The following is a 17,658-nucleotide window of genomic DNA, read 5'->3' as shown; positions in this document are numbered from 1 at the left end:
GAACGATCGAAATTTGCGTCTAAGGGGTGAGTCTCCTGAAGGAATGCTATTTCTAAGACTGTTTTCGTCCAGGCCAAGACCTTTTTTTCTTTTGATTAGGCACATTTCTGCAGCACTTTCTGATACACTTTTAGCACCAGGAAAAGATCATACTTAATATTTGGATACTAATGCTCTAACAAACCTAACGCACCCAGGGCTTCTTATGACAAAGTGGTTAAAAACTGCTGAATAGTGGTAGTTCAGCTTAGGCGAACAGATTGGCTACGTAGCTGGTTCTTCCCATGTAAAGGTGAACACGAGTTAGTTTCACTTCGAAAGTTCCCCACTACGGCATTTTACCCCCCTTAGGCATATGGCCGTGTGTGCTTTGCCATAATCAAATAATCTAATCTAAAATAACGCGAAAGACATTCATACATTCTGTCCTTTATTTCGGTATTATATGAAATATTTAAAATAATAAAGTTCCTCAAATAAATGTTGATATTTCTTATATCATAGACATAACACCTATCATAGCATCAGTATATGAGTCCAAGATATAGTAGCTGCACACATAAAATATGCCAGGAATTAAAATTATCGTAACTGCTAATTTGATCAAAATTATAAAGCAGTCTGAAATTCATTCCCTTTAATAAGTTTCTTGGTTCAGAATTCATATAAGTATGACAAAAAAATCATAGCTGCCAATCTTGAAATGTGAAAAATTGTGAGATTTTTCAGTGAAGATTGGGAGTTTCCAAGAGGTTTTTTGTTTTGCCCAGCAATACCTTTCCAAAAGACCTCTAAATAATGGATGATTCAGGTTACAGAAGAGAAGTCTCTCCTAAAATCATAACTCGAAAATTAATTTGAATATATTTACTTGACAAATGTAACAAATATTTATAAAGGACATAAAACAACAGAAGGGGGTGGATTATCATTGCTTACACCATAGCATCTCAAGAATCACTTACTACTTCCTTTTAATTTTCGAACAGCAGTAGAATTTAAGTTCAAAAGTTAAGGGCAAAATCCCTGTAACCTTGAAAATGAGTGAAGAAAGGTTATGTATTTTTGTGGTTTGTTACAGTATTTTAAATTTTATGTTTCTTAGGCTAATATTATTTTGATATTTTCTTACACTTTTCTATTAAGAAAACCCTGAGTAGAGAATAAAAGATTTTATTTATTTAAGTACTTTTGTGTCTTTTCAATAGCTGCACTGATAAAATATACCGGCATTAATTTTTGTGTTTGTTAGTAGTTTAGGTTTTGCACATTTCTGCAATGTTATATATATTTATTTAATTAAGTCATTTTTTGCAATTATAAAATTTTTATTGAATTGAATTTGTGGCCATATATTGTGTTTGTAAATGCTTATATCATGTATTACGTTGCAGATCTTTTAATTCTGAACTGATCAATATTTGAATGGTAAAATAGCTCAATTAAAACAAAAGATACATATGGGCAGAAACCCCCAATAGGCTTTGATGACATCTGGTGATTTTTGAAAAACCTGGTGAAATTTCTTGAAATTTATTTAAAAAAAAATTAAAGCCTTAAGGGATTTTTCTCATACCTTTCAGAAGTCCTTACCTTCTTTCTTGTATGACCTTATAAATATTAGTTATATTGAAGCTTGCATCCAATCACTCAGTTCAGTTCATAGTCATGTAACTGCCTGGAGTAAATGCATGAGCTTCTGCTTGATTATTACCTTTTTGATGATGTGAAACTTCTTTATATGTTAAAAGGGAATTTTCTTTATTTCTGTTTTTAACTTGGAAAATTACAGCTGTTTACTTTGCTGTGTGAGTTTATTCCAATTTTTTCCTTTTTTTAAAATCAAATCCTTTCCATTTGACATGGTTATTTAGACATGTTTTTAAATTGGACAATTACAGCTGTTTATTTTGCTGTGTGAGTTTATTCCAATTTTTTTAGGCCCACCAGCGGCCGAGCGGTAAAGTCGCTGACCACTGGTAGTTCGGTCCGAGGTTCGAATCCCGCGAACGGGCTGGCTGCATGGACGTTTTCGTGGTTTTCCCCATGTATAATGTGTATACGAGCCAGTTTCCCTTAGAAAGTCCTCCACGAAGGCATTCCTCCCTTTAGGCAGATAGCCCTAGTGTGCTTTGCCATAATTAAATACACCAACACCAACACCTATTTTTTTTAATCCACTCCTTTCATTTGACATGGGTATTTAGAAGATCTCGATGTATTTTTTCATTGTTATAAACATTAAAAAACTCACCTACAATATTAGAGTATATACCGAATACTCAAAACAATATGACCACTTACTCAATCGTTGTGCGACATTTTGCCTTCTAAAAAGCAGCGACTTCCCTGGCATAGATGTCACAAATTTTTGGTAGATGACTAGAGACAAACCAAATATCTAAGTAGCAGTCATGCAAAGTTGAGATATTCTGACAGGGTGGCGTTTGAGCTCTGACTTACGAGTCCATGACATCCCAAATATGCTCTACCAGGTTAAAATCCGATGAGTTAGGTGGCCCAAAACATTAACTGGGATTCATCCTTAAGCTACTCGAACCCATTCAATATAATTCGAACATTGTGACATGGGGCATTGTCCTGCTGGAAGATTCCATTTCCAGTTGGAAAGACAGGGTATGTCTGTCTTTCCAACTTATGGAAGGGTGCACCCGATCTGCAGTTACGCTCAGATAGTCTGCAGCTTCTGTGGTCTATTACACCACAACTAAGGGTCCCAGAGCCACCCACGAGAACGTCCCCTTCACCAGCAAGATAATGTACCCTGACATGATGAATGAGAAATTATGATTTGTCTAACCAGGCAACTGTCTTTCACTTATTCACGGTACTGTCTTGATGTTCCCGGGCCTACTGTAGGTGTAGTTGACAATGATTTATTCAATAGATGTACATGAGTGGGACATTAGCTGAACAGTGTGTTCTGAAAACACTTGCATTTGGACCCGCATTGTATTGGGCTGTCAGCTGAGCCACTATCTGGCCCCAGTTTTGCTATACCAAGTGAGACAGTCTTCAACATACTTTTTTCTTCGATGATGCGCGGACGTCTAACATTTTGATGTCTATGGCTGTCATTTATCTACTTTGCATAAATTTTCACCATCATTTATCTACTTTGCATAAATACTAACAATGGCAGATTGCAGCAGATCTAATTATAATGGCCTTAAAAACTCAGAACGAGACTGTTTGACTGCGAACAATTTACCAGTCAAACAGTTTCAGAGATACTTGTTCCGAGTTTTCGGGCCATTATAATCCGCCCTCTATAAAATTCTTTTAAATCAGCAGCCTTTCCCATCACTCTCAAAAGTAAATGCAAGAATGATTCCTTACCTTCAACAGCAGCAGTTAAATAATAATGCCACTTAATCATGTTCCCTCTACTCTTTAATTCTAAATCCTGCTATATAATATTCAAAAGCTTGCAGAGATAAGAAATATAATCCTATCATCCAGAGGAGTTCATTAAAAAATGTGGGGATTGTCATAATGTTTTGTCTCGTCAGTTTATTTACCACATATGAATTTTTGACATATAGGCATATTTCCAGATATGAATTTTAAGTAAAGAGCTTTAGGTTAATTTGAACTCTAATACTTGGTTGCATTCTTTAACAAAGCAGTTTATATAGAAGGAATCATCTAAAAGCAAAGATACATATTTTTTCCTTTAAAAAATGGAAATTTCAAAAAAATTAAAAATTAAAATTTTGCATTTACTTAAGGGGATAAAAATTACTGTTTTTTAAACATATTTTTATCAAATAAACTACTGCAATAATCTGAAAAATAAGTGAAATGGAAACTAACATCATTGCAGTTTTAGTCTTTTGTTTCTTACATCTATGTTTTCTGTGATAGCAGCTTTTATGCAAGTCATGGTGAAACCTCTCACGATAACCATCTTCCATAGATGAATGTCTCTAAAAGTGACTAGCATTTCTTCAAGCATAAATAAACATCATTACTGAGCATCTCTCTAAGTTGATCATCACCACAGATGATTAAAATCATCGGAAGCTATGAGAGGTCTTTTTAAGAGGATTTTACAGTACTAACCAAATCTACACAGAATCAGAATGTTGACTGATTATTTTAAAGTGGTCTACTTTAATAAAGAAATAAAACAGAGTTTCATAGTGAAACAATGCAAATTTAAATCACTTTATTATAAAAAATAATTACATACATTTACTTACATTACCGTTTGCAACAATTTAATGTGTGGTTTTATCTGAAAATATCAAGAGAAGCATTTATACCTAGCTAGAATTTTATATAGATGTCAAATGAATATATTTAACTCACAAAGAGCTAAAACCTTTTTCTTTTTCTTTTTTTTTTCTTTTTTTTTTCCCTCCCACAATAATACTTTAAAACTGCATTTTCAAAATGCAGTTCTGTCCGGTTTTACAAGTTTTTGCACTTTTTTCCTTGAAGATCTCAGAAAATTCTTTCTCAGGTCTGAAAATTTGGAGTCCTTTTCTTCTAAATATAGGGCATCTACTGAGGTAGATTTTTTTGGAGAAGGGATTGATTCAGTTGATTTAGACATGGCCATAACCTACAATAAAAAATAAATTAAATTCAGTTTGAAAAAATTACATATTAATAGCATTAAAATCTAATATAACAGAATAAATATTGAGATGCTGATTAATTTCATGGATCTTTCAAAAAATGATTGAAAGTTTTGTGGTGGCACCATAAAACCTGGAACTCAGCTACCCCAACATTAGATTTGTACCAAAAGATATGACATAACTCATAACTATTTCAAAACAGAAAGTGGAGTGAAAATTCAGAAATAGTTTATGCATTATAGGCAAACTACAGAATTCTTCATTCTTTAACTTGCATTAAACATTTGCAAACTGCAAGGATTTAGTTACATAAGACATACTTAAACGTTTCTAGGATTTATTACTTAATATTAGCACAGGAAAGTAGTTTCTGCATATGCTTTGAAGTGAACTTGGAATAATATCAGTAGCACTGGCATCCAACCTACAACATTAACATGCTCAATACAGTCAGGATTCATATTCATTTCTGGACATAGAAATTAAGTACTTTTAAGGGGAAAAAAAAAAAAAAAAATATTAAGGTTTATCAGCAAATGAAAATTAAATAAAGACATTATCTGTGCCTGAACTTCACATATTAGTACGATCTTAAGAATAAAACAGAGTAGGATGTGTTATTATTAAAACATAATCTAATTCTAAATATAATTTATAAAAACAATTTGAGAATAAAATCAACTTGAAAGATTTATCAAGTAGCATTAAATAATTCACATTTGTAACAGTTGGACATATTTTAAAGAAGATTAGTGACATTTTACTAACAACTAGATTTATACTGATTCTTTTCTTTTATGCTTCGTTTCATCATGTACTTACTCAATCCAGAGGTTTAGTAAATAACAGGCAAATTTTTATGTCAAACGGCATAGGTTAAATTGAGAAGTAAAATCCTAATCAACATAATTCATAACAGAAACATCACTTGTCAGAAGCAGTTGCCACTGCTGCTGCTTGTCTACAAAGAGACCTGCTGATCAGAGGGCCCACCAGCAGCCGAGCGGTAAAGTCGCTGAACACTAGTAGTTCAGTCCGAGGTTCGAATCCCACGAACGGGCTGGCTGCATGGGTGTTTTTGTGGTCCCCATGTGTAATGTGTATAAGAGCCAGTTTCCCTTAGAAAGTCCTCCACGAAGGCATCCCTCCCCTTAGGCAGATAGCCCTCAAGGCTTTGCCGTAATTAAATAACCTAACCTAACCTAACCTGCTGATTAGGACAGACCTGAACCTATGATGCTGACATGATGGTAAGTGTTGAAAGTTAGTTATGCTCTGTCTGTCTGAAGCAGTTAGTGTTGTAGCTTCATGTAGAAATCCTGGAGTTTTAACCCAGTTAATATACATTAAGGTTCCAATTAGCTGCTAAAGCACTAGAGTGATAAGTTGTTTTGTATTATTTTGAGGTCTCACTAGCTGGAAGGAATAAGTTTTACATTTTTGTGTTGTATCTTGTGACCACAATAAGAATTAATGAAAGACAATAAATCTCTTTAACATGCGAAGGTAATTTTTATGAGTGAGCAATTAGTTGTAAATAATTAAATTTGGTAATTATATATTCTTACACATTATAGATTCACATTGCCACTATTAAATTTTATTTATTTTCTTAAAATATTTACTAAAGAAGCACTATTAAAATCAGTCTTATAACATTTTACAATTTAAAACACATGTAATTTATGACATTGATTCTTAACCTTTTCGCGATGGCGCACCTTTGTTTAAGACGCTCATGGTTGACAAAAGAGAATCGAAGGCAGTCACCGTACAGGACTGAGGTTTTCCATCGCTAAGCCTATATATATATATATAGGCTTAGCGATATATATATATTAAAAAAAAAAAAAAAAAAAAAAAAAAAGAGCTTAACTTCTAGCATTGTAATTTTTGGTATCATTTTATATTATTACTTGAGCTCTTATACATGTTAAAATTAGCACTTAATAACGTTTTTTTCTTTATTTTACATGAAAATATACTTAAAAATTTCCTTACCTTGTAAAATAATTTTCGGAAGCGCTATTCAAATTATTCCAAAGTTTTAATTAATAAAATTAATAAAACAACACAATTAAGAATATTTACAGTAAGAAGTAACAAAATTTTAAATTAAGACTGAGTGTGGTAAATCTCGAAGCATGGAGAAGTATCACTTTCTAACTCTTAGAAAAAGTATCATCACTCTCATCTGCGTTAGTAAATGGTTCATTAACCATATGAGGGTATTATTCCTTTGATAAATAGTGCCTTCTCGCCATAATAGACTGGAGGTGAGGCCTTTCCGAAATAAAAAGAGAAGAAACGGAAATATATCTGAAGGCAATGCAAAATGTAACAGAATTCAACATATTAACCCTAAAAGACCAGACATAGTAGAAGAAGAAAAAAAAAAAAAAAAAAACAGAATAAAAAAAGGAACTGGATATAAATCAGACATGCAAATATTTATATTAGCACGTGGCAATTTAAAGAGCCCACCTCTGTTTACGCTTTCCCTGCCCCCACCCTCGCAACAGTTGATGAGTAAAATACCAAAGTCAGACAGAATATATCAAACTCAAGGTCAGGAACCTAAAACTGTGTTTATTTCAAAAGTAATGGACATAGAATGCCATCCAGTGGCCTTCATAAAAATGTTCCAGCTTAAAATGCATATACGCATCACCCGTCCTCTGAATTCAATCTCTAGTGTTTCGTGGATGGGATGCCCCGCTGTAAGAGACGTTCTTAGGAAATGCATATATGGGACGCCTGTCCTGAAGGGGTTAAACAATATTAGTATAATTATACATTAAAATCTAAAAAATATTTATGTTTTGTAGCAACAACACATAATAAGCTATTTATGTGTGATTTTAATTTGAAAACTTCCCAGACATTATGGCTAATTTATCTCAGTTGTGTTACTGTGCAACAGCAAGGAATTGATTAGTTGAATATTAAGGCCTCTTCTTGTTGATTGACTCATACAAACATCGAGTGATGTGCAGACAGGCCTTTTTGCTATGTGCGATGTAATTGGCTGAATACTATATTTAATATATATATATATATACAGTGGATGGACAAAAATATGGAAACACCTTGTGAAATGCATGTTTGAAAAGAAAGATTGATTTTAATGAAATATGTAGGTGGCGCTGGCGTTTTTGACTACTGACGCCACCTATACAACTTCGTAAATGTGCTAAACAGTTCAGTTGTTGTCGGAGTACTGTTATGTGAGGTTGTCATTGCATTATGTCAGAGTTAACAGACTTCAAACGTGGGCAAATTGTTGGAGCACGTATGGTAAGGGCTTCCGTAAGCAAAGTAGCCGAGGTGTTTAGTGTTTCAAGAGGTACTGTATCGAAGATTTATTCCGCATATTTGAAAAGCGGAAAAACTTCATCTGCTAAATCACAGCGCAGACGAAAGTGTGTCCTGAGTGATCGTGACAGATGATCATTAAGGGCAATAGTGATGAAAAATAAGAAGACCACAGCTGCAAAAGTTACTGCTGAAATGAATGTTGTGTTACCGAACCCTTGTGAGTACCAAAACAATTAGAAGGGAGCTTCATAAACAGGGAATTGCTGGCCGTGCTGCAATTGAGAAGCCACTCATCAGTGATGCTAATGCCCGTAACAGGAAAAGGTGGTGTTTAAGTCATAAAGCCTGGACTATAGAGCACTGGAAGCGAGTAATATGGTCTGACGAGTCTTCTTTCACATTGTTTCCCACTTCTGGCCGAGTTTACGTCTGGAGAACGCCATCTCAAGCCTATAATACAGACTGCTTGTTGCCAAGAGTGAAACATGGCGGGGGCTCTGTTATGATTTGGGCAGCCATATCGTGGTTCTCTGCTAGCCCCATGATAACTGTGTCAGGGCACATGACTGCCAAGACTTATGTGAACATTTTGGCCGATCAAGTTCATCCCATGGTACAAACTTTGTTCCCCGATGGTGATGGTGTCTTTCAAGACGACAAAGCCCCTGTTCACACAGCTCACATTGTCCAGGACTGGTTTTCTGAGCACGAGGATGAGTTGTCCCATCTCCCCTGGATACCACAGTCACCAGACCTGAATATTATCGAACCTTTGTGGTCTACATTGGAATGGAAAGTGCATTCTCGTTATCCACCGCCAACATCGTTATCTGAACTTGCCACCGTTTTGCAGGAAGAATGGTATAATATTCCCTTGGCAAACATACAGGAACTGTATGTATCCATTCCGAGAAGACTGCAAGCTGTTTTGGATGTCAACGGGTTTGCTACACCATATTAAGCAAAGAAACATGTTTTTTTAAAGGTGTTTCCATATTTTTGTCCAACCCCTGTATGTGTGTGTGTGATTAAGAAGAAGAAAATGATGTAGCAAATGTTGTTGGTGTAAAACATAGATAGCTTTGAATGTAGATCCATTTTAAAGAGGAAAATTTCTGAGTATGTAGAATGCTAAAATGTTAAATCTGTAATGACTAAGAAGTCGGCAGTTGAGGTGGATTAAATTCCATTTTTATTTAAATTGACATTTGTGGCCACAATTCACTTGAAAATCTAATCATGCCTACTTCCAGAAAATTTACATTGATACTGTTGCAATAAAAAGACAGCACAGTGAAATAACTTCATTACAGAAGAAAGGCAGAAATTAAAGCATGTAATTATAGAATATGGAGGCTTACCAACAGATGGTTTTGGTTCAAGTCAGAAAAGGTTCACTTCTCAACATTTTGAGTTCAAGTTCTGAATAATAATAAGCTATGTCATCAGCATTACTCAAGCCATGTGACACAAATTAATCCAGAAATAGTGCAGTCCAAAAAAGTTATTATTTTTATAATAAGAAAGGAAATACCCAAATTAAAAATTAGGAATTAAGACTAAATGAAACTATAAAGCTGATTTACATATTTTTTTATCTTAACACACAGATATATATACATATATATAAACTTCATCATTTTTTACTTCCTTTAAGAATTTTTCAAAGAGTCAAACCAAATGAAAGCTTGCATTTATGACAGGATACTTTACCTATCATATTTTATATATATTTCTGTTGCACTTTCATTCCAGAATGAATGAAAAATTTAATGCTAACATGCTTTTAGCAAGTTTTCATCAGTTGCTAAATATTGCATATATACTGATCACAATACATGGATGTATTTCAGTGAGCATATAGCATGAATGGCCAAATCAGTTTTACCAATGAGAGAAATGAAATAATATAATCCAAAATTGGAATAAATAACAGATGATCAGTTTTCTGCTTTACTGTTACTCTTCTGTTGTAGTTAAATGGAGTTTCAACATATATCCTTTAGCAACAATGTAATGATATAGCAATATTAAACTATACTTGGAAAATAATGTGATGTAAAAATACAGGTACAGAACTTTGTGCATTTAAAGTTACACTGTATTATAGGGGACTAACTAAAGATATAATACAATTATATAAGTCAGCAAACTGCATTAGAATAATTTGAACCTTTATAGCAGGGCTTCTCAACCAGTGGAGAGTTCCCCCCTGGAGGAACTTCATAGTTTTATGGAAAGGGAATGGAGTCAGCCTTTTATGTAGCTGTCATATATTTAATTTTACAAAGGGTGTTTACACATTTTTGAAACAATTTTAATAAAAAATTTTAAAAAGCAGATTGGCATAAAAATTTCCAGCAACAGCAAATTATTTGAAATGAAAAGTATTGTCTGCTACTTTTAAATTTAATTCTTGTTTTCAAATGTTGCATGTAAACAAGCTGTGACTTCAAGGATATATTTTTGTGCATTCCAAAGAGAAATATTCCAATTCCACACTTCAAAAACATTGTGCAAATCATGGTATCAAAATTTCTAAGTGTAAAATATGCAGTATTATTAAGCGGAGAGGGAATAAAAGTCAGTCATTACCTTCTACGCGGAAAGAAGACTCCAAATGAATACCCAAAAAAGGTACATACCATTTATAATGTTTCTAATATTAAATTGTTGTTAATAAGAGAAAAATCTGCCAACAGAAATCAATTGCAACATTTTTAAATACCCCTGTAGCAACAATGAAGAAAATAATAAACCAAGATTTACAACTTAAAAAAGCTAAAACATGTGAGGATTTATCTACTTATTTTTGACTAATACTTAATTTTGAGTTGAAGTAGCTTTCCTGCTGCTCTCTTTTACACCCATGCTTTTTATGCCAGAATGTAAATGAGTTAGTGTGCGCTTATTCAGATTGAGAGAAAAAGAAGTGCTATTTAAATGAAAGTTTTGCAAGTTGATTTTAGAGCGTGTTCTGCCTACTCGAGGAAACGTTGTTACCATGACTAATAGTGATTTGATTCTGTAGTGTTGAGTACATCTAGCCATTAGGCTTATCTCACTGGTTTCTACAAACCACAGCCTTCCTCCTGCACATTACTTTACCCTTTGAGCCATTGGCTAATCTAACTACATTTGATTTTTGTTCAACATTACTTGTTTAAGTTAAGACAGAAATGTTGCCTTGTGTAAACTCAAGTTGGGTCATTGTTACTTCTTTGTATTCAAATAAAAGGGCTATTTACACCTGACTTTCTCTACAGTACAAGAGTATTATAGTACAGTACAAGAGTATTAGTATGTAAGTACAAGAGTATTATTCCGCTGTAGTCTTTCTAGAGCTCATGAGTTTATGCTATCAAAGAAAGTGAAACTCTATAAACATAATGATCACCAATTTTTGCCCAGGTATGTGGATAAACATAGAACAATTTGTAGAACCTTGTAAGAAAACTATTCAGCAGGCGATAAATGGGAATACATCATGGGTTTGCCTAAATGACTAAGCATGGGTTTGCCTAAATGACTGTGATTAAAAAAAAGATCTATTTATTAATGAACCTGAAGAGAAAAAAGTGTACAAACCTGGTTCCATCAATGTAGAGAAAGATTCAGTATGAGTATGCATGTAAAATGAATATACATAAAAAAATATCAGTATTTATTAATTTTCTTTTCTTTCCACAATGTGCTGAGAATTATTAAAAAATATTCAAACTGATACTATCAAATGACAACAGCTTTAAGTGAGAAGTAGATAATAATAATTAGCTTCCAGAGCATATTTTGGAATATTTATTGGGTACTAGGATATTTGTAAACTCAGAGAATATATTTACTGTTATCAGCAAAATATATGTATTTTACAATACGTATAGCAGTTTATAGAATTTTAGTAGTGACAGTATATGCAAAGATGCTAATAAATATACTTTATGAAATTCTTACCACTTCATAACTGGAATGGCGAAACTCTATTTCTTCTTTTTTCTTACTTGAGCCTTTCAAAATATGCCGCTATAAAAATTACATAAACAATTTACATCTTTACTTTGCCATTCTTACCCTTTAAATGACAGTACTTTTATGCAGAAAATGATAATTTTGAGACATACGAGGGCCATCCAGGAAGTAGATTACGTTTCCGTCTGTGTCCGCTAGGGGCGGGGCTAGCGCGGCCATCTTGGGGTCAGAGCGTTGCGCAGCTCAGTCTGCATCTAGCCGTGCTAGTGAGAGGTTCGTGCTGTGCTCCGTTCAGATACTGTGACGGTTTGAAATGTCTGCGTTAATTGAAAATCCCGCGAGCTGCGAGGTGCGCTCAGTAATAAGGTTTCTGACTGCAAAAAACTGTAAACCGATAGAAATCTATCGGCAGCTTCGTGAAGTGTATGGGGACAACATTATCACTGAAGGTGGAGTGCGTCAGTGGGTCATAAGATTTCAAAATGGCTGAACCAATGTTCATGACGAAGATCGAAGTGGGAGACCCAGCATAGTGACCGCCAAACTTCTCGAAAAAGTCGATGCTAAAGTCCGTGAAAATCGAAATTTCACAATAACGGAACTTTCTTTGAGTTTTCCACAAATTTCGCGAAGTTTGTTGCACGAAATCATCAGCGAAAAGCTTGGTTACCACAAGTTTTGTGCAAGATGGAAGGCAAGAAGAGGTAACGAAGTGGTTGAAGGCGCAGGCGGCCGAATTTTTCGACGAAGGAATTTCCAAGCTCGTACATCGCTACGATAAATGCCTTAATTTGTATGGTGACTATGTAGAAAAGTAGTATTTGAGTGTGGCTTTCATCTGTATATAATAAAATTTGTTTCCTATACTTTGTTTATTTTTTTATTCCAAAACGTAATCTACTTTCTGGATAGCCCTCGTATTAACTGTATACTGGAATTTTCTATCAAAATAGCATAAATACCAATTTCAGTAATGTTTTGTGCTTTATCTCTTTTTTAGGATACACAGGTATATACATCTAAATTTAAAGATATTTGTGGAACTAAAAATATTTAAGCAAAAAAGATTGTCATGCTCGCTTAATAGAATTTGAATAGATCTACAGAAGATCTTCATCTTGCAATGAACTGTGGCCAAATTAGCAGACTTTAGTAACCTAGCAATATCAAAATTCAAAGTTAGTAAACGGGTCTTGGCAGACATACAATCACTAATGACCTAACATATTGTAAAGTATAGTTGTTTTTGTTTTCTCTTAAACTCTTGAAGCATAAATTAAAAATTGTGAAATTTCAAGAGAGAGCTGTGGCCAGGAATCGAGCATCTATGAGTTGAATCAGAACCATGGTGTGAGAGATTGCCTCGCTTCAGGAACAGACCTTGAGGCCATGACATCAAACCTTTACCAGCGATAGGGGATAATGGATTCACTTCTATAAAATGGACTCATGTTCTGTTCCCGAGGCCAAGCAGCCTCTTCCATCATGCTTCTGATTTGAGCCATATATGTTACTATGAGCAAGTCTCAGCTAAAATGCCAAAAGCAATGATTACAAGCAAGCTATAAATTACCATGGCCTCCTGGCCGCCACAAGAGACTTCAAACTGGCCATTTTCTATTGATGAAATCCTCATAAGCTGCAAACTGTAAAAATCAATAAATTTTGAGAAGTATTTTGTAATTCAACATTTTGAAGCATCCTAATATAAATTTGTGGAAAATAAAGATGGAAAGACACTGGTATCTGGTTTCCACTTATCTACAGCTATTGTCTCAAAGATTTCAGTTTCCATGAATGAACGCAAAGCATCAAAGAATTTATGGATGACTCCATTCCATTTTGAAAGCCTGAGAATGGAAGCATATACTTTTTGCTAGCAGAGTCTACACCTCACAGTTGACCTGATGAATGAATATATCTTCAGACAAACTTACTTAGATGAATGCTAGAAAGAAATTCATCAAACTTGAAACAAAAAGCAAAATTGACAAAATATAGATTCAACAAGATATGTTATGTTGCAAATGCTGTTTCAATATCATGGCTCTACTTGACAGAAAAAATATTTTTGCTGACATCAGAGCAATTACAAAAAGCAAACAGAACTACATTTCTCCAATTACTTACTAATGTGTTAACTTTGTTTGCTTATTAAGCATGAATAAAAAATAAAATGCAATTTTTATTTCTCATTGATGCAGCCACCTCTTTGAGAGAAACAGAAAGCTTTTTCCTCATATACTTTCCCTAATGTCTTTTGTTCAAACATTGCATAAGACTGAAGAAGTAAGAAGATTTTATATTTAAATAAACATTCTGAAAGGTCCCACCAGTGGGCAAGTGGTTAAAATTGTTGAGTTGTATTTGGAAGTTTGATATGCATTAGATCCCAGTTGAAAGGCTGCTGCATGGATGATTTTTTGTCATTTTTTTCCATGTGTAATGTGCTTAGCTTTCCTTCAAAAGCCAGTTTACAAAGCTGTGAAATCAATTTCCCTTCGAAAGTCCCCTATTAAGGCCTTACTGAAGGAAAATTAATCTACTTTTCTAAATCATTTAATCAATTCATTAAATGCAATCTGAATCCATGTATGCCCTCTTTTCCTAATGCGAACCTCAATTATATGCATTCGTAGTTTCACCTTTTAAAAATTCTAAGTGCATTTTTATTTTAAGTACTTTTTTCCCTGGTTATTGTGGATTCTGCCGATAACTAAAGGCAGCAATAAAATTTTGCCTTGCAGACAAGGAAGTAGATTTTATAGGAATTTCAAAATACGAATAATGTATAATATAAATTCAAGAAACCAAACAGTTCAACTTCACAAATACTTTTTATATAAATGAAATCAAATAAGAATCAGAAATGAAATCTATTTATTCTTTCTTTCAAACATAACTAAATGCTTTCAAGAGATTAGAGGCAATATGCTGTGGTATTGTAGTAAATTTGAAACAAATGATTTTCACTACATGATAAAATTCATGTTATAAAAAAATTACATCCTATATATATATATATAAACTGTTGCCATTCCATCAGATCGAAATGTTTGATTCATCTTCCCACAGCTGTAACAACATTTGTCTTTTATATATCTTTATATACACTGATGAGACAAAACATTATGACAATCCCTATATTTTTCAATGAACTCATCTCAATGACATGGAGGGCACATTATTAAGTGGGAATGGTATTTAGCTGCTGCTAGAGAAGGAAAATGAATCATTCTTGCATTTATTTTTGCAAGTGATGGGGAAGGCTGCTGATCTAAGCAAATTTGATAGATCGCAGAATGTAATGGCCGAAGACTCGGAATGAGTATCTCTGAGACTGCAGGATTGGTAAGTTGTTCCCGATCTGCCATTGTTAGTATATATGCAATGTGGATAAATGACAGTGAAACCAGCACTAGACGCCAAAGTGTTGAACATCCACGTGTCATCAAAGAAAATGGATGTCGGAAACTCTCCCGCTTGGTACAACAAAACTGGCACCAGACAGTGGCTCAGTTGACAGTCCGATCAGTACAGGTCCATGTGCAAGTGTTTTGGAACACACAGTTCAGACTCTGTTGGATTTGGGACTGCACAGCAGATGTTCCACTTGTATGCCTCTGTTGACCAAGCATCATTTATGCTTACAGTGGGCCCGGGAACATCAAAACTGTGGCATGGATAAGTGGAAGACAGTTGCCTGGTTGGATGAATTACAATTTTTCATTCACCACTTCGATGGTCGTTTCAAGGTACGCTGTCTTCCAGGCAAACAGTTGCTCCCCCTCCCATATAGCAGGTCATACACAGGTTGGTGGTGGCGGTATTATGCTTTGGGTGACATTCTCATATGTGGCTCTGGAACCCTTAGTTATAGTAGAACAGACCATGAGAGCTGTGGACTATCTGAACATAACTGCCAATAAATTTCACTGTTACATGGCAACTGTCTTTAAACTGGGAATTGAATCTTCCAGCAGAACAATGCCCCATGTCACAAGGTTCTAATTGTGGAGTAGTTCAAGGAGCAGAAGCATGAATTCCAGTTAATGACCTGGCCATGTAACTCGCCGGATCTTAACACGATACAGCACATTTGAGATTTTATGGAGCAGCAGTTGAGAGTGCAAATTAGACATTTGGAACAACCTGTTTTTAGTCATCTACCAAGAATTTGTGGCATCCATGGCAAAGCCAGCTGCAGTTGTTTTGAGACTAAAAGTCGTGCAACTCTATATTGAGTCGGTGGTCATAATGTTTTGGCTCTTCGGAGTATACAGGATGGAAGTATAAAAATAAATATCATAGTTTGCAAGCATCACATGCTAGCAATTAAATCAAATATTAATTTGAGTAAATACAACTCAGAATTAAAAAAAAATTAATTACATAAAGACTTTACACCTAAGACTGCAGAAGTTTATGTTATGTTTCAGATGTTACGTTTGGAATCTGAATGAATCAGGTCACAAATATCAGTTAATATTAATTTATTCAATTCAAAAAACCCGAAATAGGTGTTTAAAAGTCATTTTTAACAGAAAAGAATCATGTTCTCAGAACGAAAAATTTAAGTAATTTTTTAATGAATATAATAGGCATATTCTTGTTTATTTATTAAATTTATTTATACAGAATGAAATCAGATTTTATAGAATGGTGATTTAATAAAAGGCAATATGGAAGTTTCATTTACATTTTTTACCAAAGATAGGAAGAATGGAACTAAAAAAGTACAAAGACATCCAAATAAGGGTTTATAGCCAATATAAAAATGATATTCTTGTGATGTTAAAAGATTTAAAATGTATGAGGCAATACTAAAGTAGAATTTAAGCTGTTTGGAATAACAGACTATAGAAACTGAGCATTTAAATATTTCATTCACTCATCATTTTATTTATTTCAATTGCAAGCTCCATATGTTAACAGAATAAAAAGAAGTTTTTTTTAAAGAAAGATAAGAAAAAGATCTATTTTGCTTTTTTATGGCAGCTCAGAGAATGAGCCCCAAGGATTGACAGCCAAATATGCATCAGGAATTCATTGGCATAATCACAATAACTTTTTGCAGTATTTTATAGACATATCTGTTTCAGCATTTTATAGATATTTTCAATAATGATATAGAATTTTTGCCCTAGAAGTTGACAATGAGATAGCAACACAATTGATAAAGTTAAAAAAATAAATCTTCTACTTGGTTTCATTGTTCATTGCCACATAAGCCAAAGTGAAAGAAAGGAACACCAGTCTCATTAAAAGTATAATTATTTTTTATTATCATTCAAAAATTGACCTGCTTATATCATTATTGAATCAAAACAAATTCCATAACTTTAATAATGTCACAGGATTATCCATCACTGAAAAGAACTACACTTCCTCTTAAGATATATTGTTATACAGAAGCCGCCAGCAAAATTTAAAAGGAGATTTTATGTCTGCTTCCAAGACACTGAAAACTGGAATGTGCCAACATAGCTCATAGAACTGCTGAACTGTGATACATCTATCTGATCTTGATATTATAATGCAAGAGGTATTTGCATTGTAAAAGGATGTTCAAGCACAATTATTTTATGGAGCACATGAATACATGCTAAATTTTGTAATTTAAAAGTCATTAAAGAGAAAAATCCCAAAATAAAATACACTGAACTGACATTACTAACTTTCTCCCTCTTCTTAGAGGAAGAAGACTTTAGTCAAGTCAATAATTTATAACAGAGAATATTTTTGAATAAGGTGATTTAAAAAT

At 33.9% G+C, this 17,658-nt stretch overlaps 1 protein-coding gene across 3 annotated transcripts in view; it reads right to left on the bottom strand.

Moving 5' to 3' along the window:
• Positions 1-4,177: 4,177 nt before the first annotated feature.
• RhoGAP54D (Rho GTPase activating protein at 54D) overlaps positions 4,178-17,658 on the bottom strand; it is a 33,898-nt gene continuing 20,417 nt past the window's right edge. For all 3 annotated transcript variants that reach the window (XM_085817448.1, XM_035378011.2, XM_035378007.2), the window contains 2 exons: positions 11,880-11,948; positions 4,178-4,591 (listed from right to left, as the gene is read on the bottom strand). In XM_085817448.1, the coding sequence (XP_085673574.1) occupies positions 4,415-4,591; positions 11,880-11,948 (246 nt within the window). In that variant the 3' untranslated portion in view covers positions 4,178-4,414. The remainder of the gene's footprint in view (positions 4,592-11,879; positions 11,949-17,658) is intronic.

This window comes from Stegodyphus dumicola, chromosome 5 (assembly GCF_044657685.1).
Source record: "Stegodyphus dumicola isolate Sdum_Otavi_A_Nest chromosome 5, ASM4465768v1".
Lineage (NCBI taxonomy): Eukaryota > Metazoa > Arthropoda > Arachnida > Araneae > Eresidae > Stegodyphus > Stegodyphus dumicola.
Note: the sequence above shows the minus strand (reverse complement) of the source record. Positions and strands in the feature narration are given on the sequence as shown.